The following is a 22547-nucleotide window of genomic DNA, read 5'->3' on the forward strand; positions in this document are numbered from 1 at the left end:
TATGAATGCATGAACTTCGATAAAATAAATTAGAAAATTTTCTTTTTCGAGTTACATATAATAATAATAATAATAGTAATGACAATAATAAATAATGATATAAGGATAATTACATGTAATAATCATTTACTATAATTTAATAAAAAAAAAATTTCAAGAAACATGTGCTGACACTTTCATCTAAGGGAAAAATAGATCTTTATTTTTTTTAACGCAATAGTTTTTTTTTATAGAAAATAGAAAACATTTAATATAACCATTATACAATCAAGCAATATCATCCCAATTGCAGGAATCGAAATATTCTTCATCAATTTCGAGTAACTGTTTAAAATCGTTTGTGGAAACAGACGTTTCTGGAACTGACTCATTTTTTTGCTTCTTATTTTCCTGTGATTGCGATTGCTCTTCCGGCGATAATGAGATACTGATAAAGGAAGTCAGATCTTGTTGTCCGTATTCTTTCTGCGCTGTCATGCCAACGTTGTTTATCGATAAATCTTGATCGAGGCCAGCCGCATTCAGAACGTCCAATTTCTTTTTTATCAAAGGCCATATATAATCGTCTGCGGTGTCTTTCGCTACCAAATATTGAATTATAACATTATCATTTTGCCCGATCCTATGCACTCTGTCTTCTGCCTGGCATAAAATCTGAAATAATTTCACACAATTTAAAATAAAATATATATCATGTTTTTTAATTTCAATATATTATATATATAATATTATATTAATGTTATATTAAATGCTTGATAAATATTAATTACACCAGGGTTCCAAAATAATTCGGTGAAGACCACGAGATGCGCGGCCGTTAATGTAACACCTGCGTTTGCAGCGGTAATTGATAAAATTGCTGCCAAGTAATCATCCCGTTCCTGAAATTTATCGATCTGATGTTTTCTCTGCTCCGGATTAGTTCTGCCATCTATTCTTATATATCTGGAAATTTTTACCATTATAATATAAAGAATTATGAAAAAACTAAATTTTTCATAAGTTTAGATATTAGAATATATAAATCATAGATTTACAATTATAAGCACTCACCGTATCTTCATAGATTCAGCAACATTGCAAATAGCATCCAAAATATTTTTATGATGAGCATACAAAAGACATTTCCTTTTATTTTCAAATAAAGTGGTAACATAATTGCTATAATCAATGTAAAAATTGTTGAAACAGATTGCTGATATATTTTTGAAGAAATATAAATATACTATATATTTATATATATACATACCATACTGCTTTTATTCTTGCAAAACTAGATTCGCTATAATATTGCAATAGAGTATTATGCCTCTCCAAACTGGTAATGTTTGTCTGTAATTGTTTTGACATCTCATTCATTCGTTTACCAGTTTTAATTAAAACTGGATCTAAAATAATCACTTGCCTAGAACATGCAGACATATGTCAAAAATACATGTATATTACATAAAGATCTTTTAAAATTATTTATACTGCAAAAATGTTTTCATTCAAAACCTTATTTTAGATGGTAATTGGTTTAACACATCAACTTTCAACCTTCGAATCATGCAAGTGGCCTTTAGTAATAATTGTAACTCTTGCATATTTGAGGAACCTGTAAAGTCCCATCCAAATATATTCTTCTGCCCTGCACAGTATCGTACACCATAATCTTCATACCTGCAAGATAATGTCTCTAATAAAGATCTGCACATATATAATATTTTAATATGCAAGTATTTATTTAAAATATTTCATTGTTGTCTACTTAAATACCTTATAAAACGTGGTAAAATCAAACTGATTTGAGAATGCAATTCAATTGGCCTTGACAAAGCTGGAGTTCCAGTGAGCAGTACGACATGACGTGCATGGGCACATATCCGTTGAGCAGCTTGAAATCTTGCAGTCTTATTGCTCTTCAATACATGAGATTCATCCTGTGATTTATTCATAATGTAAAATAGTAGCAATATTTGTATTACCAATTTGTTAAATATAACATACCAGAATAACAAATCCAAATACATATTTCTCAAAAGTATCTACAGCTCGCACTAATATATCATACGAAGTTATAGTTATTTTATCATCTCCAATACAATCCTTTGCATTTGCAAAATGATGAACATAATGCATAGGTATAGATGGTAAGAATTGATATATCGCTTCAGACCACTGAAACCTAAATGAAAAATATCTTTATAATATCAATATCTTTTCACTATATTTATCATAAAACATTTACCTAACTGATGATGGAACTACAATTAAAAGTGGCCAACTTTCTTGAAAGTAATGTGCTATGCCTAATGCTTGTATAGTTTTCCCCAATCCCATATCATCTGCAATCATGCAACGACCACCTTTTGATATACCAAAACTAAAATGAATTTATTATATGTCAATAAAACTACAAATAAAAAAAATATATATATATATATATGTAATTACTATAAAGAAAATTTACCAGATGCCATCTTGTTGAAATGGCATTAAGCTATCTGTTAATTTTTTATCAATTTTTGTTAGATCTTGTTTGAGTATTTTTTCATGTTCTGACTTTAAGCTTTTTTTAAATATCTAAAATAAAAATATTTTTATCTATGCTTTTATATTTACATTATACTTTGCATTAATATGTTATTTAATCACCTGCAAAATAGTTTGTGGTATTCTTGCAATAGATATATTAGGCTCATGATGCATCAGTTTCTCCATTAAACTGTCATAATCATTGATATGAAAATTCCATATTCTAGATTTTGCATCTAAAAAATTAAATTTTCAAATAAATATATTAAGTATATATTTGTATTCAAATAATCACAATTATACAATTACCATATGCTCTACTTGGTAATGTTTTGAATGTTTCAATAACTGCAGGTACAAATGAAGATATTTCTAACGCAAATCTTTCTTGGTTAATCATATAACATTTGCCTGTTAAAACCAAAGTTCGACTAAAAAAGTTCTTTGCTTCTATAGGATTGAAGCGATTATTTGATTTATTTGATCTCATAACGTTTGTACTATCATATCTTGATTGTTGTATTGAACTATTTATGGGTGTAGTTTGTGTTTTCAATTGGGCTTGTTGTCTCCTTTGCAATGCCAACAAACGCTTCTTCTCAATTTCTTCGGGCGAACATTTATTATCTACAAAAAAGGTAATTTTTTTATTATTGTTTGTTACTCTAAAATATTATTTTATGAAGAAAAAATAGTTTTTTTTAGAAAAAAATTATACCCATTTTATCCATTTATATTCTTTTTTCTGATGCACTTCAATAACTACAAACAAATATATTTTGTTTCTTCATATTAAAAACAAGATAGCTTTAATTCTGTAAATATGTGTATTTGTATATGTATAATATATGAAACATAAATAAAACTGCATTATTATGTTATTAACATGGATAAAGGAATATAGGAACGGAGTTAATGTCATCATTGGGATGAAGCCATTAAGGGGAGGACGAGGAAAGCTTATGTTTATTTTTGATTGGCTATTATCTGGCGCAATCGCAGTAATGCAAAATGTCATGCGACATTGATAGTAAACATTTGCAAATTGAGGTCGTATCAGAAAAAGATAGAGAAAAAAGTTGTCATTATAATAACATATACTTTTTGTGATTATATTTTAAGAATGAGTTCATCATATCTATCCCAACTATAGCTCGCACTTGCCCTGTTCACTTTGAAGAGAAATCCTTTGACATGTTTGATACTCGATAACTCGACTTAGATCAAATAATATATTTTGTATATCATAAATAATATTTATATATCATATATTTACATATTATATATTTATATATCATAAATAATATTTAATGTACAATTTATAATACAACTTGTATCTGTTCACTAATAATTTCGATATTAATACAATCTTTAAAAATAAATTATTTAAAAAATATCCACTGTCATAACGTTATTTCTTATGAATTAATAAAATATAAAATATTATTTATTTTTTTTTATAATTGGCGGTACTAAACATGCACATAACCGTTATTATCCGGGACCAATAGGTAGACGGAAGCCACTAACCGGTGGAACCATAGTTCGCAATATTCGTATCAGTCGAACAGTCTTCAGTGCTGTTACCACAGACGTATCTAGCTGACGGAAGTTCTCGTATGAAAAAAAAATCTCACGGCAGTGCATCACTGGTATTGTCATGCGCGAAAAAATCACCAATCAAATGTTTTGAAACTTCCATATTGTCAGCCATAACCAATGACGTATCGGTCGAATTATGAATTTTTAAGTTTCTAGTAGTTTCTTGCAATAACAGCCAATCAATATGTTTGACAAGATAATTCGTGATAATATCACTTTTTCACTATTGTAATAATTGACGACATGACGATTGACGATTCTCTTACAATGTTACGAACGATACATCGTCTGGCTGCGTAATTGACTTATTTACAATATATACGAGCCGATCGTGTAATTACGCATAATAGAACGTTTAAACGAAATGTTTTTAGTGATGAAAAAAGTACTATTGTGTTTCGTTCCTTAATAAAATTGTTAATAAAGTACAACCAAATCTTTAAGCATTCGTTATGGCAGCACCAAAATTTCCTGTAAAAGAAGCAGAATTATTACGTATGTATTTTTACATTGGGTATAACAGATTTCAATTTTATAAGATGTATATATATTGATGTATTATTTTAGCTGATCAACATGAATTTGTCGTGCCAAAAAAGCGTATCAAGATACCGACTGATATAGCAGTTTGGCAAAAATCTGAAGCATACTTTGTAAGAGATAATTTCTACATTTATTTTTACTACATTATTGTTTATTGCAATTTTATATTTTACAAATTACATTACATTATTACAATAAGGAGTAATTTATATACATACAAAATGTTTTAGTTTTAATGTTTTTAATAAACATTAATATTTATATATTTATATAATGATTTATATAATGAATTTATATTAAATTTATTCCTAGGAATATTTGGGATTTATTTTAGCATTAAATGAAGCTGTTCAAGGAAAAGCTTTGGACGCAGATTGTCCACAGTCTCCTTCAGTAAATAATGTTGTACAAATGTTAAACAAATTTGATGAATGGATAACAGAAATTCCACCTACTGAACAGCCTCAGCGATTTGGTAATAAATCATTTCGTACATGGCACGAAAGATTGCAGCAGGTTGTGCATCAATATTATGCTTAAAAATTATTATGGTTAAAATAATTTTAGTTAATTTTTCTGACAGACTTTTTTATTACAGAATGCAGTAGATGAATTGAAGCAAGTATTACCAGAAAAATTGCATCGCGCAATCCTAGAGATAGTTCAGTATTTATGTGAAAGTTTTGGAAATCCAACTCGTATAGACTATGGAACGGGCCATGAAATGGCTTTTCTCATGTTTCTCTGCTGCATGTTTAAGATAGGCGCATTCAAAGATGATGATAAAGTTGCTGTTGTAATAAAAGTATTTAATAGGTACTTGTAATTTTTAATAATTTACTGGTTTACAATTTTATTTTTTGAGGAGGATTATTTAATTATTTAAATTGTTCATCTTTTAAACATTAAAGGTATCTTGAATTAGAACGTAGACTTCAATTGACATATCGTATGGAACCAGCAGGTAGCCATGGTGTTTGGAGCTTAGATGATTATCAATTTGTACCCTTTATATGGGGAAGTGCACAGCTTATTGGTATCAGTCTTTTAGTAATAATAGTAAATTTGTAGAATTTATTTTTTAATACAAAGTTTAATTCTTCATATATTTTATACGATGTAATATTTTAGGACATCCTCGGATAGAACCTCGTCATTTTGTGGACCAAGCTATTGTAGAATCATACAGCAAAAAATACATGTTTCTTGGCTGTATTGAATTTATTTCAAAGGTATAAAGAGATTTTGTACAAAGATACAATACTGTGTTCCAATATTCACTGCCAGTACTGAAAATCTATAGTTTACATACTATAGATATTATCACATACTATAGATTTTCACTGGTAGTGAATATTGGAATACAGCCATTATGCAAAATTTAAAGAATCTAAATTTTTTAACATTTATGCCTATTTTATTAGGTGAAAATAGGACCTTTTGCCGAACATTCGAATCAATTGTGGAATGTTAGTGCAGTATCTACATGGTCAAAAGTAAACAATGGTCTTATTAAAATGTATAAAGCAGAGGTAATTTAATGTAATAATCACATACCAAACTTTATAAAAGGGAAAAAAATTATTATTTTTGTTTTCCAGGTGTTGGCAAAATTTCCTGTTATTCAACATGTCTTCTTTGGCTCTTTATTACCATTAACGCCAATGAATGTTCCTCCAAGCTATAGAGGAGCTCATCTCAATGCACTACCATCAGCAACATCGGAATAAAAAGAAAAAAAAATATATATATATATATATCTACTAAATACTTTTATTGCTGTGGAACATTTTATTACGCTTCCCAGTACTTGTAATAAAATTACATATTCTCATGCATTTCAACATCTCATTAGTGCTAGTCACTATAGTGCTTTTGTTAGCATTGAATACATTTTTTTAGCTTATCAGAAATTGTTCATTTATAATTATGCAAGAGAATATTTTTATACATTGCGAGTTGTGTGATAGAAATATATAGTTATGTTATTTAATGACACAAATTTGTTTGAAAGATATCGCATTTGATTATGTTGTAGGCATAAAATAGTGGATAATTTTTTAAGTATTTGCTCTCAATAAAGATATAAAATTATATTGCTTTTTCTATAATTTATTAGCATCGACTATGGTTAGCCATTATAGTATTTAAAATGTATTAAAATATATCGGTATAAACTAGGTCAATTATCGAGCGCACGAAGGAAAAAAAGCTGATATAAACTGGCAATGAATTTGGAATACATCTTATCTGTCAGCAAAAATAAGATTGAAATCAGAAAACTGAACGAATCGTGAAATATACCACAGTCAATATTATTTATATATTTCAATGATATTGAGAAAAGAAGATATGTACAATATCTCAGATATTTTAGACTTCAGAAGCGTTTCCCATGTGCTTAAACATGCAAAAAAATTGTATTTACGTCGCAGATGTTATTTATATATTATTGTATATTTGATTATTTAATTATCGATAATTATTTATCAAAACCATTGGCATATAATTATGCATAATTATAGCAATGATTTTAGTAAATTTGATAAATTTTTATAAAATTTTAAAAATTTATCGAATTTATCAAAATAATAAATTTTTTTTTACGATGATTTCATAAAAATTTATCAAATTTATTTAAACCATTGCTAATTTGCCAATGATTTTGCTAAATAATTACCAGTATACACATAATATACACATTATAAAGATTATGTTTTGAACGATTTTCGCTATCAAATAGAAACATTTTTGAGACTTTAAAAATTTTTAAATTTTCTATTTGATAGCCAATTACGTGACATTTTATTTACCTATGTTTCTTGCTGGAAAAGTCTCATATTTTCCGATAAGTTTCATTTCTCATGTTTCTAATCAATGTTCGTTTCCATGGGAACCAATGTTGTTGTTCGGACTGAGGTTATCGCGCTTGCATCAAAATGGTACCGATGAGAAATGGGAAGTGAAAAAAATGCTGTGACGGAGAAGGATCATTTTACTCATCGTTTTATTTTAACGTATATTTTTATATAAGATTAAGAGTATTAAATATAATTCATTACGATGTTCAAAACATCAATTTTTATATTTTTAATGAATATCGCCTATATATATTGCCAAGATATTGACATTGATAGAAATGGTTACATCGCCTATTGTCCTTGTATGGGACGTTTCGGTAATCAAGTAGATCATTTCTTAGGAGCTTTAGGATTTGCCAAGGCTTTGAATCGTACTCTACTGTTACCAGCGTGGGTCGAATTTCGTACAGGAGAAATGAGATCCGTAAGTGACACATTTCCATACGTATCATTTGCAATTGACATTGTCCAATATACATATCCGTTTTTATTTCTAGATACAAGTACCTTTTGATACTTATTTTAATATTTCACAAGTACAAAACTGCCACAAAGTATTATTGATGGAAGATTTTATGAGGGATCTTGCACCGAAAGTTTGGCCACTTGAAGAAAGAGTATGTAAGTTGTAAATATTAATCTTTTTAAAGAAAGTAAGTAAACTTTTCATCACTTTGTGTGTGTAATTTTCCCTTAGCATTTTGTTATTCACTGCGCACGGGAAGTGAGGAAAAGTCCTGCAATGCAAAACAAGGAAATCCGTTTGGTCCCTTTTGGGATACGTATAATATAGATTTTGTTCGATCAGAATTTTATGGTCCGCTCCATTATGATGTATATCATACTGACATGAAGGTGCAGTGGCGAAAACGTTATTCAGCCGCAACTTGGCCTGTACTAGCATTCACAGGTGCGCCTGCCAGTTTTCCAGTACAATATGAAAACAAGCATCTACAGAAATGTCTCACTTGGAACAATGATATACTTAATAAAGCGAAAACGTTTATAAAAGAAAAATTACCAAAAGGAGCATTTGTTGGCATACATTTGCGGAATGGAATTGATTGGGTAATTGTGCTGATACCTATATATATATATACTTATATTTTAATGTAGAGTATAATTTTAATTATCCTAGAATATAATGTTTTTTTGTTATGACTTTCAGGTACGCGCTTGCGAACATATATCATTCACGCCTAATCTCTTCGCTGCGCCTCAGTGCCTTGGATATCGCAACGAACGTGGCAAAGCAACCATGTCTATGTGCTTACCATCGTTCGAATTAATAGTACGTCATCTGAAACGTGTCATTCGTAATGGCAATAATATCAAATCGGTATTTGTGGCATCCGACAGTAATCACATGTTGGATAAACTTGGAGAAGCTTTAGCACGTATGAAGGTAAGATTATATATTTACCATATTATTATCATGTTATTACTAATGATTATCTTATCATTATAACTTTATCTTTATATGTATATGCAGATACCAGTATTTCGACAAGAACCGCCGGCATCGCCTCATTTGGATTTAGCAATTCTTGGAAGAGCCAACTATTTCATAGGAAATTGCATTTCTTCCTTCACCGCTATTGTAGCCAGAGAAAGAGAAGTCAAGGGATTTCCAACATTTTTCTGGGGCTTTCCTAATGAAAAAGCTTTCATATCCCATTCAGAATTATAATTTTATAAAATGTGCTACAAATAATAAATAAATTTTTATAACTTTATAATTTAATGTATTAATAAATTAATAATTAACATCTCAACTTGGATAAAAATACAATTGTAATGCATATAAAACAAGCCAAGTCAAGCAGCACAATATCCCGCCAAGTATATTTTTTAGTTTCCTGATAAAAAGTGTAAACAATTCTATTTAGCCCACAAGGCACTCTATTTTGCTCACCATCGTAAATATTGCATATAAAAATATGAATTTCTTGACTGAACTCTCATTACAGTAAAACTGCATATCTTTTTATAATGTTATTCGCTTCCTATCTCTCGCATGTCGTATAGTGTCTGTTGTAAAACACGCGCAAAGTCCTTCGTATTGGTCTTTTCGCAAGATTTAAACGAGGAACAGGCAAACAGAATATCTTTCGGTCGTGGATTGTAACAACAAGCGTAACCATCGGGAACGACCGGTCCATAGCACATAAAAGATGCTGAAGTATATGGTACCTTTGAATAACAAAAAAAATTAATAAATTTTTATTCCTTTATTTTTTGATAAGATATATATTAATATTTCAATTTCTAAAACACATTTTAAGAAATTTGTTTGAATTACCTGACTGGATGTTAAATTAAAACATGTACTTTTGGTATAACCAATATCCTTATACAATTCCGGGAGCTCCATTCTTTCGCTCTGCGCTATCATTTTTAAACCGAATAAGTGCCGATCGACACCTTGGCCTATCGCCGCCTGCGCAAAAAAAATCGTGAGCTCTTTAGTTATGCATTAAATTATTAAAACATGATTAAAGATGTATTATAATTTAAGCAGAGAAATATCTCACTTGTCCAGCTATTTCTTTATGAGCATTTATAGCTTTGATCATCATTTCTTTCTTTTGCGCTTTGGTCTTGCAGTCACTGTCATAGCATAACATTTTTGCAAATTCCACAGATTCTGTACAAGTAGATCTGATGCATTCGGTTCTGGCATTAATAAATCTTCGTAATGCTGCACTTTCGTAATGCGCTTGCGGTTCCCTTTGCAAGTTGTAGAAGGTTACTTGCATCGCAATTTGGATAAAACTGTCGGGACTCAATTTAATTGCTTTTATCGCATCTGTACCGAACTTGTCAAATGTAAAACATTCCATATCTATATCATCTGAAAGTCTGAAAAAATATTTATTATACTATTGATGGTACTCTGGCATAATATATATGTATAATCTTATAGAAGTAATCAACCTACTTGTCTACAGTATCAGTAGCTTTCTCAATTGCATTCTCTATAACATTATTAGTTTCGAATTTTAATAATTCTGCTCTGGGAAAATCTTTAAAATCTTCGTATTTTGGGCTATTTTCTCTTGCTGTTCTGAAAATGAACAGAAATTTTTATTTATATTATAAGAGAAATGGATTACTTGTATGATTATTTACATGTATCTTAATACGTAATCATGAAGAACAGCAACAGGAATACCCTCACATGGACTGTGTTCATATTCCATACCAATATAACCATCTGCAGATATTATATACTGCAAAATATTGGCCTTTGTTTATTTCAACATCGAGATATTTCAAATATTTTAACAATTTTAAATTGTATTTTATGTTTAGTTTATAATTATAGTTTATTATATTATTAACTAAAGATGCTTCACCTGCACAGTTTTATCGTGCCACCTGTTGGCTGCATTTAGACAGCTGTTGAAACCTGTCATAGTCTGCACTGCTCTAACTGAAGCATTATTTTTTTCCTGAAAAGCGGTTTTAGGTATATTTTTGTCCAAGCACAGTATAAATAAGGACGTTTCTATATTCTTGATTATATTTCTGTTATTACCCAACTCTGAAAAAATACAACATAATAATCTAATAAGTGATAAATGAAATTATAAATAGAAAGATATAATTTAAAGAGATGCAATGCATGTATAAAAATAAACAAAAGTGAATTGAAAGAAACCTAAAAGTAAACTATGATCCTTTGCCCAAGTATCTCTGTCATTTCCAGTTAAAATTCCTATAGGCTTCCCTGGCATACATGAGCGATCTGCAATATCTTTTATAGCAGACATGAATTTACTCTCATTTAAAATGCCGTTTTTATCGATAACGCAAAGTTTAAAGAACTGTAATATAAAACAGAATGTATCCAAATATCTCTTTCCCCTTAAATAATTATACTCACATGATTATTGCTTATGATTATTATGTGTGTGGCCTCATCTGTGTGCAACAGTTTATCAATCATTTTGTTGGGTTGCCTATGTGTGCCAAGTATCAAGCCATAAGGCTGCATGTCAAGTGGATCATTGCGAGCCATTTCTTGTTTCATATTTCCACTGCAATGTCGCGGTTGTAGAAAAGTATATTAAAGAGAAACACAAAAGAATGTTATAAGCTATATAAAACTTACCTCTTGACCATTTCATTGTAATTACATACTCCAACAATGAGACGCGCCGCAAATAGATATAAATCGTCTGGTTTATTGAAAGTAACTGGTGGTCCAACAGTTCCAGGACTGGAATGTACAATCACAGGAACACGATATCCTAAGTATGCAACTTGCAACCACCATTCTTTCATCTAAAAATAAATAAATACTAATTGTAGTAACTATTTATTTAACTGTTTAAATATATATATATATATATATATATATATATATATATATATATATATATGGAGTGGATTCATTGGTTCCATCTAGAACATTTGGATATCCATGGACCCATCCTATATATATAATAAATACCCAGTTATCAGTATTGTGATATCTCTCCAATAATTTAGCATGTAATCGAGGTCCTACACCATTCTTGCTTATAAATTCATTTACAATCTTCTCTGTATTTTTATGTTCTTCATCAGTCAACAATGGCTTTAAAGATCTAATTAATAAAGTATAAAAATTTATTTAAATTAAAATATATAATAATTATTTAATTATATTAATATATATTTCTGTACCAAAAATTAAAAAAAAAATTGATATGTACTTCAAATAACGTTCTGCAGTTTGCTTGAGATCAGGAACAGGTTGTTTAGGAAGTGATTGCTTATTTAAATTTAAAGTCGTTATAGATGGTCCACGAAGAATCGATGATGTTTTATGCAGTTCATTGTAGACCTGTATAAATATGTGTTGATCCAATCAATTTTACTAAGGTTTTAGTTCTGTATGAAAAATTGGTCTATCTATATACTCACTGTATATTTTGACACATTAGATAATATTTTGTACATAGTTGGTTTCTCTAAAAAACTTGAAGCTAATCCCACTGTAATGCTAAAAAAACAAAAAATTTTTCAATATTTTCGATAAATAAAATCACAGATGGGAAATTAATAAAGTGAAACGAATATTAAATGAATTGAATGTTTAATGTATCTCATTATTCGCAAACTATGTCTTTCTGTCAAATGTCCAAGTTTAAAAAATATATCTTTGCAGAGATGTCACCCATATATGCTAAATGCGCGCGATAACCAATTGACAATCCTATCTTTATCTTAAATTGTTATAGGATATATACCGCGCGCGATGGACATTGGACTGATCATCATAATTGGAATGATCATATAATATTGATATGTGTATATATATATATATATATATATATATATATATATATATATATATATATATATATATATATATAGATATATTATCTCACATGAACGTATTAGGAATAAATAAATAAGAACAAATATACATACGCGTCCATATAATAAAAATAAAATTATTTTCTGCTTGAGCAAACGGAGTAATATCAGTGCCCAATCTCGTTAAAGCCAATTAAAATTCGATCTAGGAAGCAAGAGCAGAAATGTCATGACATATCAGTCTTAATTTATTTTGTGAAACGTTCACTATCACATCTTATCAAGAGATACAACATATCGAATTCTGTGACACCCAGTATGACATTCTGCCCAATTGAAAATGGCTGCCCCTATATAATTTATTATATGCAGCTTAAACGAAATGATTCATGCGACAATTTTTTTTATTAGCATGCTAGAATGTCTTATAAAGTAATATATATATCGCATAAATATATACATAAGAAAATGGACCAATTAATTTTTTCACATTTGCTTATGCATCAATCAATTTCTCCAATTTTCACATATTTTTTTATTTCCATATTTTTGATGTTTTATGTTCTAAGAATTTTTAAATAATTTTTTAAAATCGATTAAACGGGAATCATAAGGCATTACACCACAGGTTGCTGGCTCGGTTACGGTTGGAGTTACGATTGACAATTGCAAATTGACCAATCAACCGGCATGCTACTTTGCTCTGATTGGTCAATCTACAATCATCAATCGTAACTTCAATTGCAACATAGCCCGCAATCCGTAGTGTAATAAGGCCTATACAGGATCACAGACTATCCATTGAAGATTGAAATAGAAGATTCAAGATTGAAATTTGACCAATCAGAACAAAGGAATTTTAGTTTCTTTTGTTCTGATTAGTCAAATCCCAATTCTTAAATCTTTTCAATGCTTAGTTTGATACGGACTTTTCAGTTTCTTATTGAAAATCCATAGTTTACATTACGTTCACTGTAGATTTCCAGTACTGACAGTTGATAGTGAATATTGGAATGCAGCTCTAAGCTCTAAGGAGCTAATACGGTTCTTGAAACGAGGTGAAAATTACAAAAGTAACAGATTTACTAGATTTCAACAAATGAAATTGTAGATATTCTAGTGCATTTCCTCACTTTTGTTCCACATTTTTTATTTCGTTTCCGAAAACCGTAGGCCTCCACATCAGTTTATCTTTCTTCTTCCAATGTAAAAAGAAAAAAATAAATTCTGAACTTCCTCCGAACGCCGGAGTGCCACAGTGCCACAGTGCCACTAGCTATTAGTACAATCGCTTCAGTTAAAAGAACGAATCTACATTGCATGGCCTTTAATATCGATTAGGTGAAAGATTGGATGAGAGACAGCTGAATATTTGAAAAACATTTCGACGAGCGGAATAAAAAAATAATAATTCCGAAACAGTTTTTTCTAAACAGGTATGTGTCTCAAATTCAATGCTTATTAATAATAAATGCTCACGATAAATATATGTTTTTTTTTGTTAAATCATAATTTAAGAGACTTACAGAAATATAATAGTACTATCCTATTTGAAATCTAACCTCCTCGCAACACGTTAAATCAAATATACAGATATATGTGCTAATGATCTTTACAAGTTGTAGATTTTCTTCACTAAAAAAAAAAAAAAAAAGATTTTTATGAAAAAAATAATATTATTTTTTATGTCAAATAAATCGAAATAAATTTGTTGATCTTTGTTATAATAATTAAAAATGAATATTAGATAATTTAATTTCTTTTATTATAATCAAAGATGAAACTAGATATCTACAATAAAATAAAAAATAATTTTTATATTGAAATCTTAGATAATATGGATACAAAAATGGATACAAATATGGATACATCCATATCCACAGATCCAGAAGAACTAATTTTGGATTATTCATCACCTACTCTGATTGATGTTATTGATTTAACTAAAGAATCACCAAGAAACAGATCTTCACTATTACCTTCATGTCATGGATGGAATGAAAATGTATCGAATTATCATATAACTAGGTCATCTAGACGTAATTTACATAGAAATGTCGTGCTTCCTATAGTTATAGGGGGTGGAAATACTCAAATGTTTGTACATTTTGCTCATTTTCCAATAAAGATTAATAGAAATATATAAAGTATTAAAAAAGGTTGGAGTCAAAACAGTATCTTAAGATGATGAAATAGATTTGCATAATATAAGAAGTTTATGTTCCTTGTTTAGAAATTATATGTCAGGAAATCTTTATTAAAAAATTATTAACTTTATTAAAAAACATTAATATGGTTTATTAATAAAACTGTTCTTATTAGTTTTAATTAATAATTGGTGCTTATTGTTTACATATTTACTTGTAACTGCTATACTTTTCTTATTTGTTTAGTATTATATATTTTGATGTTTGATTTGTGTTTGATGTGAAGTTATATAAATTTTTTGTCAGCTTAAAACTGCTTTAAAATACACTGTATAATTATTGCATTGTAAATTTGGCTCTAACCTTTTTATGTCTCTTATGTATATACTTTATATGAAATTTTTATATTAAAAAATATCTTTTTTTTTAGAGATAATCTTGCAGAGAGAGTGTATTCTGATATTGCAAGCAACAATGAAATTGTGAATTTTGATAATACTATTGAAATTAAAGAAGATAAACAAGAAGCAGATAAACAAGATAAAGACAATAAACAAAAAGCAGATGAATATGAATACACATTTGAGTCAGATAATAGAATGCCAGTATCTTTAACATGTCCAATATGTTTGGAAACATTATCTTCTAGTTTAAAACCCACGACTACTCGTTGTGGACATCTGTTTTGTGAAAACTGTTTGAAAGAATCTATTAAAAAATATAAACATTGTCCAACCTGTAAAACAACTATAAAATTAAAATCTTGTATACGTGTATATCTTTAAATATGTATATTATTCATGAGCATAAGTTTTATAAATTTCTTAATATTTCATATTGATACTATTGCACATAATTTGAAAAATAATTTTAAATTTACTTTGATTGTTTTTCTTCTTTTTCTAAATCTGTCATTGTCTTAAGAAAGTAATGAACAAGTTTTTGATATATATTTTCTCTGTTTCAGAGAAAATACCAGTTATGCTTTTCAGTTATGTTTCCAATTATTCAATTGCATTCACATAAATGTCATTTTTCTCAAGATGATTTGTAACATAATTACATAATTATTAGTGGATATTTATAATAAAAATTTGTTTTATATAATAAAAGTTATGTATATTTTTATAATAAAAATTTTGCTGCTCTCAGACAGCTTTAGACAATTAGTTTTGTATTAGGACTATTTAAAATATAAATTTAACATTTTATATGAATAATAATTTTCATTTCTTTTTATAATAAGGTTGCCTCTTAAGATGTAATAGTGAATCTGAAATGATTTGAAATATATGATAAATGATGCAATTTTGTTGATATCTTTATAAATACCTATTTATGTAATCCACAAATAATATTGTTTTCTATTACATGTATTTTTTAACATTAAAGTTTATAAAAAGTATACTGCATATATATATTTTATAAATTTTTTTGATATTTATTGATTTATACATTTTATATTGATCTTATAATTATATGTTTTAAAGAAAGAGAAAGCACATATTAAATATAATATTAATTTTTAAATTAATTTTATTATAAATAATTCAATTTTTTATAATATTAATTTTTAATTTTTTAAACTAAATTTATATATAAAATTTTAATAACATTTATATTTTTTTGATATTATATTTTTGTTTATTATTATTGATCATTTTGAGCATTGAATATATTTTAATCTTTGATTTATATTATTTTGATTATCAAGATTATTATTACTTGTATTATTACTTGACCTTGTACTATTTTCTTTTGCAAAAGAATAATAATAATTATTGGTTATTCTCTATGTAAATAAAACAGAATATTTTCATCAATAGGTGGATTTTGTTTTAAAAAGGTATAGATTTCTCTTTTTGATAGTTTTTGTAAGAAAGGAAAGAAAAATAAAAGAAAAGAAATTATGTTTAAAAAGGAAAATATCCAATATTATATTGGGGCTGCTGCAGGAGTAACAGGTATAAACCAGATTACAATACTTATCTCAGTCTATTATATAATTCTAATCTATTCCTATTGTAATATAAAACGTATTTGCAGTGGGACTATGTGTTGGAAAACTTTTATCTTCGAATACATCTATTGTCATCCAAAATAAGATATATCCAAATACATCTGATAAAAGTAAGATATCTTAATATTTTAATTTATTTATTAAAATGTTATTAAAGTTTTTATTATGTACTAATATACATTTTTGCTTGGTAGGTGCTCCTGTTCGTCGATCTATTGGCAAGATATTAAAGCCCGATGATATGTCTACTAATAAATATCATTCACGTTCTAAGAGTGCTCCCAGATACAATAAGAAAAATATCGAAGATTCTACATTTCTAATGGCACCATTAGCAAAACCAGCATTAAGTGATTCAAATATAAATATTGATACAAAGACACCAGTCAAACAAGTGAAATTGTACAAGACGTTACCTACTAGTGAATCTTGTCAGATTTTAGACGAGGAAAAAAGTTTATCTCAGAATACAGAAACATGTTCCCTTAACAATGTAAAAGAGAAAATACGTAACAGTACAATACATGTATACGAGACTACAACTCCAAATGCCAACTCGGCATTAAAATCAGATTTAATGAATATCAAGAAGATAGAAGACGATCCAGGAACCATTATCAAAAATCCATCTGACAGCTCTAATGAAAATATCTCTTTGTATGTTGACAGTAATATTGCTGCATGTAATACAATTGTAGATATGAAACAGGCAAACTTAACTTCTATTTTAAATGATAACGAATTTTTGGATAGCAATCACTATGATGATTTTAATGAATATAATTTAATATCCTCTACGAAATGTGATATCTCGATTCCTTTTTAAATTTTGCATTATTTTTAAAATTTGGATCTACACATAAAAAATTTTTTCTTGTTTATTATTATGGATTATTACATAGATTATGTTATATATATATATATAAAAATGGCAATGTATGAAAGTTTTATGAATAAAATCATAGTTGATGATAAATAATATCTAAAGAGTAAGGTTTTGTCGCGCTGGATATTGAGTAATCTGGAACTATCAATGCATTATCAAGAATAATGAATAATTTTGTCGCGCGTCAGATTCTACTTTCATAAAATTCGAAATCCCGCGCTATTATTGGCGAGACGTTACTCGATAACGCTCCTCCGCGTCGTATTGGCTGGGCACGCCTACGTTATGGCGGCAGAGCAGAAAAATGAGGTACACAGCCCGTTGCGGTGGAAGGGCTGCGATGTGGACGGATCGCGGTTTTGTTGTTATTTTGCGTATTGAGACGAGTGTCGGCGCGTTTTCTCGCGGCGGACCGTATGCGATGCGTGCCAGGTGCGACGAGACGAGCGTATAGAGCTCCCTACGTAATTCCTACGCCAATACGGAACGGGTCGCCCGTGTCGTGTCATTGACTCAGGACGAAGTGTCAAAATTTATCCGAGCCCGTTTTTTCCCCTGCCCTCCCCGCGGTGCTTGAAAAGGAGAGAGAGAGAGAGAGACCGAGAGATATTAAAATCTCTTCCACGAATAAAATCTTGCCAATCGACAATCTCTGTACGGCTGGTACGTCGTCCCGTGATACGAGAAGACGCGACTTGTATGTACATACGTACGAGCGTTAGCAGAAGTAAGAACATGTATACATGACAACGTCAGCGTGCTTTGTTTTCTTCCTCTTACAGTGTCGCTAAATCTCGTATAGAGCGAGTCGATGAGTTATTACGCTTGTTGATAAACGGAAAGACTCTGAAGACTCGCGACGGCTTAGTGCGACGTGCATCATTCGTTATCGCTTTGTTAGTGCTTTTTTTAAAACTTTTTTTTTTAAACTTGAACGATTTCTTCAATACGCGTGCGAGTTCTTAAACATCGTGAAAAAAAATCTATTATCTGCGGTGTTCAATCTTACCTTTGCGCGAAATGTCATTGGACGTATCGTTAATGTGTTTGTATGATTTTATATTACGCATATCTATATATAAATTTTTTATACTTTAATTTATTAATCTATTGGTAAAAAATGTGCATAGGCAGTTTTAATCAATTAATTATTCATTTATTAGATAAAAGTTAGCAGTTTAAACATTTTATATATACATACATGTATATTTTATTTTTGGCAGAAGCATTGGCAAAAGCATTGGTGAAATAGAATGTAAACATTATATATATATATATATATTGATATGTCTATAAAATTGTTTGCTGTTGTAAGTGAAAAATTATACATTATTACATAATTATATGTAGATGTTGCGTTTTAGCTTATAACATATTTTGTTTATATATATCAATATATATATAGTGTATATATATATAAAACTAAAAGTTTTATATATTATCTATTGTTTTGTTATTTATACATATATAAATTATAATTTTATATACATCTATTTATAAACATTTGTGTATGTATATTTTAGACTCTGCAACTTGATCCTAAATAATGCTGACTATTCACAGGACACAAATGAATACGTAATCTGTGTTGAAATATTATTAAGAATTCGTCATTTACCTAAGATGCATTTAATCAAATTCATTCATCAGTGATTATATATTTGGCAAAGTTGGAGAGTGATGCCGATTCATCAGATTAATGTTAATCCGCCTGACTGGCAACCACCCTTGTCAATTAGCCCTTCTAATAATACAAGTCCTGCTGGTGGAGAAAGTTTACCAGAATGGACACCACGGGTAATTCTTTATTCATCAAAAATTAATATTTAATCTCTAAAAAAAGCATATTATTGATATTGTGCTTTTTTTTACGATTGATTCTCTCACTATGCTTATTTCATGAGTAGCTGTCATGGGTGAAGCACGCGCAGTAATCTAGTTATTTTAAATCTATAACAAAATATAGGACATAGAGTATCTCCAAAATGCCCTTCCTTAGAATTGTGATTTTTTATTCAACTTTTATTCGTTTTTTTTTTATTAAAATGTCAAAGAATTTATCAAATTTTAAATTATGTGACAAAAAGGGCTTTTCAAAAATTAAATTTTAGAAAAATAAATAGATAAAATTATATTATTCAGTTAATTTCAAATAGATTTTAGAATTCTAATTTGAACTTCAAAAACAAATATATGTATCTTAGTGTTAAAAATAGAAAAAAGTTAAATACAGTAAATTGTAACATCCTCCTATATAAATTTACTTAATATCAGCTTCAAGAATTCATTAGTTTAAAGAAAAATATGATCATTATAGGACATTCTATACATTATATTCCAAAAATAAAGAAAGAAATTGAATCATTTAGTCAAAATCAAAAAGCAATATCATGAAAGAGCAAGAAAATAAAATACAGATAGTATTAAAATATTCTATTGTTGCATATAATTTTATATTGCCTTAATAATTAGTAATATATAAGTCAATAACATAAATAAAAAATATACTTATAGACATAAATTATATAAAAGACAAAGATAGGGTATTTTCTCATCTTGTGAAAGATATTTTGCTTCATCAAAAGATAATCATTCCATTTCTCAAGCAAATGAACAATTAAGCTATACCCAATTATCTGATTGATATCTAGTAATTCTCAAATTTCGCAAATCATTTGATCTTACTATTAATATTTCAAAAAAACAGAAGCAGATTCTATGAAACAAGGAAATATTATATTTTACTTAATTCTACTTAATATACTTACTCTATATTTACCAACTATAATTCTACTTAATTCTATTGATGATTTATAAAATTATACTTATTTTAGGAATCGAGTTATGCCACAGTAGTTACTATTATACCGGATCATTGTCATTCGTCTGTGAGCACATTATCTTCGACCAACCATGATATTTGCAGGTAAATAGAATATGTCTGTATATTAATAATTAATTATAGCATTATCATATAACATATATATATATCCAATAATTATTATATGTATCATATATATAATATATTTTCAATTTTTATTTCATTATGAAAAAGTTTTATTTTTTTATAAACAGAATCTGCCATTGTGAAGGTGAAGAAGGTGCTCCTTTATTAGCGCCTTGCTATTGCAGTGGCAGTTTGCGTTATGTGCATCAAGCTTGTCTTCAACAATGGATAAAGGCTTCGGATACACGCGCCTGTGAATTATGCAAGTTTACATTTATTATGCATGCCAAGACAAAACCATTTTGCGAAGTAAGTAAACTTGTTCTTAAGTGGAGCAAAAAAAATTCAAAAGTGAAAAATGCTTTGATCCAATCACAATTTTAGTTAACAAATGTATAATATTATGTTATGTAATATTAAATTTAGTTACACCAAATGTAAAATATTACGAGTAATATAATATTTATAGTGGGAAAAACTCGAAATGTCTGCACTAGAAGTGCGAAAATTATGGTGCGCGGTTGCTTTTCACGCCGTAGCCGCACTTTGCGTAGCATGGTCGTTGTATGTACTTGTTGAACGATCTGTAGAGGAAGCCCGTCGTGGATTTGTCGATTGGTCTTTCTGGACTAAATTAATAGTCGTCGTAATCGGTTCTACTGGTGGTTTAGTCTTTATGTATATTCAATGCAAAGCGTACATTACATTATGCAGAAAGTGGCGAGCGTTTAATAGGTATGTTTTGTATTATTTTGTTTACAATATTTTTCACATTTGCGTACTTTTATCATGAGTTAAGATTACAATATCAGTTTCTACATTGTTCCAGAGTGATATTTATTCAAAACGCTCCCGAAAAAGTGGTGCTTCCTCCGTCACCTACAGACTCTTTGAGAGAAGTTACCTTGCCCCTGAAAGACCCAACTGCCTCGATGGCTGAGATCAACCGCACTCTGTTACCCCGTACCATAGATCCTGCATGTGCCTCGCAGATGTCGAAGACCGATTCTGCCGCACCACAGAGGCACGACGCTCAATTGAAACTTTATGTATTCGACAAATTGTCCTCATCCGAGGACAATCTATAATCTAATCTCGAAGATTGAAAGCATCGTACGTAAAATCGCGCATTAAAAGGTGATTAGCCAAATTTTCAGTTTGAAACAGAAAGAAAGAAAAAAATGCGCGGTCTCGGACGCAACTGGATAATTTTAGACCATACGATTTCGGAACGGAATTATTCTCGTCGAAATCGTCGAATATCCGCCCTTGTGCAGCACTTTTCCTTTCTCAAAACTTAGTACTTCAGTGCTTACAGTGTTGACAGTGGGATAGAGATGAAAGTGAACAGTTCTTGGATGCTGATGCTTTCTTACATATTGTACATAATTATTGTATCTGTGATGTTATTAAATAAACTTTACCATATTTAAACAATATTTCTAACCTTTCTTAATTGTATTTCGTACGGAAAATCAGCATACAATTATAATACATAACTATGAGTACACGTCTTTTTCCTTTTATCACAGGGTATTCTGTTAAAATCTTAGACGCATTTGTTGTTACTTGAAAATAAATATGCACATTTCTTTATGGCTAATAAGATTTCTATAAAAGAATTTGCCTACACGCCAGTTGGATAAATATACACACGTAAAATTACAGCTCTGTATCACTTTTATTGTAGATGAGTAAACGCGGTTGTTTATCG

At 29.1% G+C, this 22547-nt stretch overlaps 7 protein-coding genes across 20 annotated transcripts; 5 read left to right on the forward strand and 2 right to left on the reverse strand.

The window, feature by feature from the left end:
* Positions 1 to 181: 181 nt before the first annotated feature.
* LOC126853841 (SWI/SNF-related matrix-associated actin-dependent regulator of chromatin subfamily A-like protein 1) lies at positions 182 to 4117 on the reverse strand. Of its 4 annotated transcripts, none has more exons than XM_050599907.1 (13): positions 4048 to 4117; positions 3236 to 3279; positions 2827 to 3144; positions 2638 to 2753; positions 2453 to 2565; positions 2231 to 2365; positions 1990 to 2167; positions 1759 to 1922; positions 1498 to 1662; positions 1250 to 1405; positions 1054 to 1161; positions 771 to 945; positions 182 to 654 (listed from the first exon to the last, which is right to left on the reverse strand). In XM_050599907.1, the coding sequence occupies exons 2-13, from the start codon at positions 3246 to 3248 to the stop codon at positions 268 to 270; spliced, it is 2028 nt and encodes a 675-aa protein (XP_050455864.1). In that variant the 5' UTR covers positions 3249 to 3279; positions 4048 to 4117; the 3' UTR covers positions 182 to 267. The 4 variants fall into 4 exon arrangements, with proteins under 4 accessions (XP_050455864.1, XP_050455882.1, XP_050455873.1 ...); XM_050599925.1 differs by lacking the exon at positions 4048 to 4117 and adding an exon at positions 4007 to 4023; XM_050599916.1 differs by lacking the exon at positions 4048 to 4117 and adding an exon at positions 3996 to 4013.
* A 246-nt stretch (positions 4118 to 4363) lies between these two features.
* LOC126854043 (serine/threonine-protein phosphatase 2A activator) lies at positions 4364 to 6756 on the forward strand. The gene is made up of 8 exons (XM_050600413.1): positions 4364 to 4614; positions 4687 to 4772; positions 4975 to 5178; positions 5261 to 5478; positions 5574 to 5698; positions 5794 to 5894; positions 6087 to 6194; positions 6264 to 6756. Exons 1-8 carry the CDS (start codon positions 4572 to 4574, stop codon positions 6390 to 6392), a joined length of 1014 nt encoding a protein of 337 aa, XP_050456370.1. The 5' UTR covers positions 4364 to 4571; the 3' UTR covers positions 6393 to 6756.
* Positions 6757 to 7565: 809 nt separating this feature from the next.
* LOC126853465 (GDP-fucose protein O-fucosyltransferase 1) lies at positions 7566 to 9298 on the forward strand. Its single transcript, XM_050599253.1, has 5 exons — positions 7566 to 7947; positions 8021 to 8144; positions 8221 to 8591; positions 8692 to 8928; positions 9016 to 9298. The coding sequence occupies exons 1-5, from the start codon at positions 7726 to 7728 to the stop codon at positions 9211 to 9213; spliced, it is 1152 nt and encodes a 383-aa protein (XP_050455210.1). The 5' UTR covers positions 7566 to 7725; the 3' UTR covers positions 9214 to 9298.
* LOC126853446 (carnitine O-acetyltransferase-like) lies at positions 8613 to 13169 on the reverse strand. 5 transcript variants are annotated; one of them, XR_007687968.1, is made up of 15 exons: positions 12948 to 13168; positions 12438 to 12516; positions 12227 to 12357; positions 11983 to 12118; positions 11641 to 11813; positions 11413 to 11566; positions 11188 to 11353; positions 10883 to 11070; positions 10656 to 10756; positions 10465 to 10590; positions 10058 to 10385; positions 9826 to 9963; positions 9439 to 9716; positions 9020 to 9227; positions 8613 to 8823 (listed from the first exon to the last, which is right to left on the reverse strand). XR_007687968.1 is itself a non-coding variant. In XM_050599233.1 (13 exons), the coding sequence occupies exons 1-13, from the start codon at positions 12953 to 12955 to the stop codon at positions 9519 to 9521; spliced, it is 1926 nt and encodes a 641-aa protein (XP_050455190.1). In that variant the 5' UTR covers positions 12956 to 13168; the 3' UTR covers positions 9403 to 9518. The 5 variants fall into 5 exon arrangements, 1 of the variants encoding a protein (XP_050455190.1); XR_007687969.1 differs by having other exon boundaries at positions 8613 to 9175; positions 12948 to 13169; XR_007687967.1 differs by having other exon boundaries at positions 8613 to 9227.
* Positions 13170 to 13664: 495 nt separating this feature from the next.
* On the forward strand, positions 13665 to 16288 carry LOC126853470 (uncharacterized). The gene is made up of 4 exons (XM_050599266.1): positions 13665 to 13891; positions 14007 to 14269; positions 14666 to 14930; positions 15411 to 16288. Exons 3-4 carry the CDS (start codon positions 14671 to 14673, stop codon positions 15763 to 15765), a joined length of 615 nt encoding a protein of 204 aa, XP_050455223.1. The 5' UTR covers positions 13665 to 13891; positions 14007 to 14269; positions 14666 to 14670; the 3' UTR covers positions 15766 to 16288.
* A 316-nt stretch (positions 16289 to 16604) lies between these two features.
* On the forward strand, positions 16605 to 17957 carry LOC126852555 (uncharacterized). Its single transcript, XM_050597474.1, has 3 exons — positions 16605 to 16944; positions 17027 to 17110; positions 17195 to 17957. Exons 1-3 carry the CDS (start codon positions 16890 to 16892, stop codon positions 17824 to 17826), a joined length of 771 nt encoding a protein of 256 aa, XP_050453431.1. The 5' UTR covers positions 16605 to 16889; the 3' UTR covers positions 17827 to 17957.
* A 204-nt stretch (positions 17958 to 18161) lies between these two features.
* On the forward strand, positions 18162 to 22272 carry LOC126851725 (E3 ubiquitin-protein ligase MARCHF8). Of its 7 annotated transcripts, none has more exons than XM_050595988.1 (6): positions 18162 to 18931; positions 19410 to 19683; positions 20721 to 20812; positions 20962 to 21142; positions 21303 to 21568; positions 21663 to 22272. In XM_050595988.1, exons 2-6 carry the CDS (start codon positions 19567 to 19569, stop codon positions 21919 to 21921), a joined length of 915 nt encoding a protein of 304 aa, XP_050451945.1. In that variant the 5' UTR covers positions 18162 to 18931; positions 19410 to 19566; the 3' UTR covers positions 21922 to 22272. The 7 variants fall into 7 exon arrangements, with proteins under 7 accessions (XP_050451945.1, XP_050451964.1, XP_050451956.1 ...); XM_050596007.1 differs by having other exon boundaries at positions 19450 to 19683; XM_050595999.1 differs by having other exon boundaries at positions 18162 to 18782.
* Positions 22273 to 22547: the final 275 nt, after the last annotated feature.

Source organism: Cataglyphis hispanica, chromosome 1 (genome assembly GCF_021464435.1).
Source record: "Cataglyphis hispanica isolate Lineage 1 chromosome 1, ULB_Chis1_1.0, whole genome shotgun sequence".
Lineage (NCBI taxonomy): Eukaryota > Metazoa > Arthropoda > Insecta > Hymenoptera > Formicidae > Cataglyphis > Cataglyphis hispanica.

Coding starts and splice junctions, on each gene's coding strand:
- LOC126853470 (XM_050599266.1), top strand. CDS start 14,671: ATGGATACAAAAATGGATACAAATATGGATACATCCATATCCACAGAT. Junction 14,931..15,410: donor GGGGGTGGAAATACTCAAAT/GTTTGTACATTT, acceptor CTTTTTTTTTAG/AGATAATCTTGCAGAGAGAG.
- LOC126854043 (XM_050600413.1), top strand. CDS start 4,572: ATGGCAGCACCAAAATTTCCTGTAAAAGAAGCAGAATTATTAC. Junction 4,615..4,686: donor AAAAGAAGCAGAATTATTAC/GTATGTATTTTT, acceptor GTATTATTTTAG/CTGATCAACATGAATTTGTC. Junction 5,895..6,086: donor GTATTGAATTTATTTCAAAG/GTATAAAGAGAT, acceptor CTATTTTATTAG/GTGAAAATAGGACCTTTTGC.
- LOC126853446 (XM_050599233.1), bottom strand. Junction 11,354..11,412: donor TAATCATAAGCAATAATCAT/GTGAGTATAATT, acceptor TTTATATTACAG/TTCTTTAAACTTTGCGTTAT. Junction 11,071..11,187: donor GGATCATAGTTTACTTTTAG/GTTTCTTTCAAT, acceptor GTATTTTTTCAG/AGTTGGGTAATAACAGAAAT.
- LOC126853465 (XM_050599253.1), top strand. CDS start 7,726: ATGTTCAAAACATCAATTTTTATATTTTTAATGAATATCGCCTATATA. Junction 8,145..8,220: donor GCCACTTGAAGAAAGAGTAT/GTAAGTTGTAAA, acceptor ATTTTCCCTTAG/CATTTTGTTATTCACTGCGC. Junction 8,592..8,691: donor TGCGGAATGGAATTGATTGG/GTAATTGTGCTG, acceptor TATGACTTTCAG/GTACGCGCTTGCGAACATAT.
- LOC126853841 (XM_050599907.1), bottom strand. Junction 2,566..2,637: donor TACCACAAACTATTTTGCAG/GTGATTAAATAA, acceptor TTTTTATTTTAG/ATATTTAAAAAAAGCTTAAA. Junction 1,406..1,497: donor CAATTACCATCTAAAATAAG/GTTTTGAATGAA, acceptor TGCATGTTCTAG/GCAAGTGATTATTTTAGATC.
- LOC126852555 (XM_050597474.1), top strand. CDS start 16,890: ATGTTTAAAAAGGAAAATATCCAATATTATATTGGGGCTGCTGCAGGA. Junction 16,945..17,026: donor GGCTGCTGCAGGAGTAACAG/GTATAAACCAGA, acceptor ACGTATTTGCAG/TGGGACTATGTGTTGGAAAA. Junction 17,111..17,194: donor TCCAAATACATCTGATAAAA/GTAAGATATCTT, acceptor TTTGCTTGGTAG/GTGCTCCTGTTCGTCGATCT.
- LOC126851725 (XM_050595988.1), top strand. CDS start 19,567: ATGCCGATTCATCAGATTAATGTTAATCCGCCTGACTGGCAACCACCC. Junction 19,684..20,720: donor TACCAGAATGGACACCACGG/GTAATTCTTTAT, acceptor TACTTATTTTAG/GAATCGAGTTATGCCACAGT. Junction 20,813..20,961: donor ACCAACCATGATATTTGCAG/GTAAATAGAATA, acceptor TTTTATAAACAG/AATCTGCCATTGTGAAGGTG.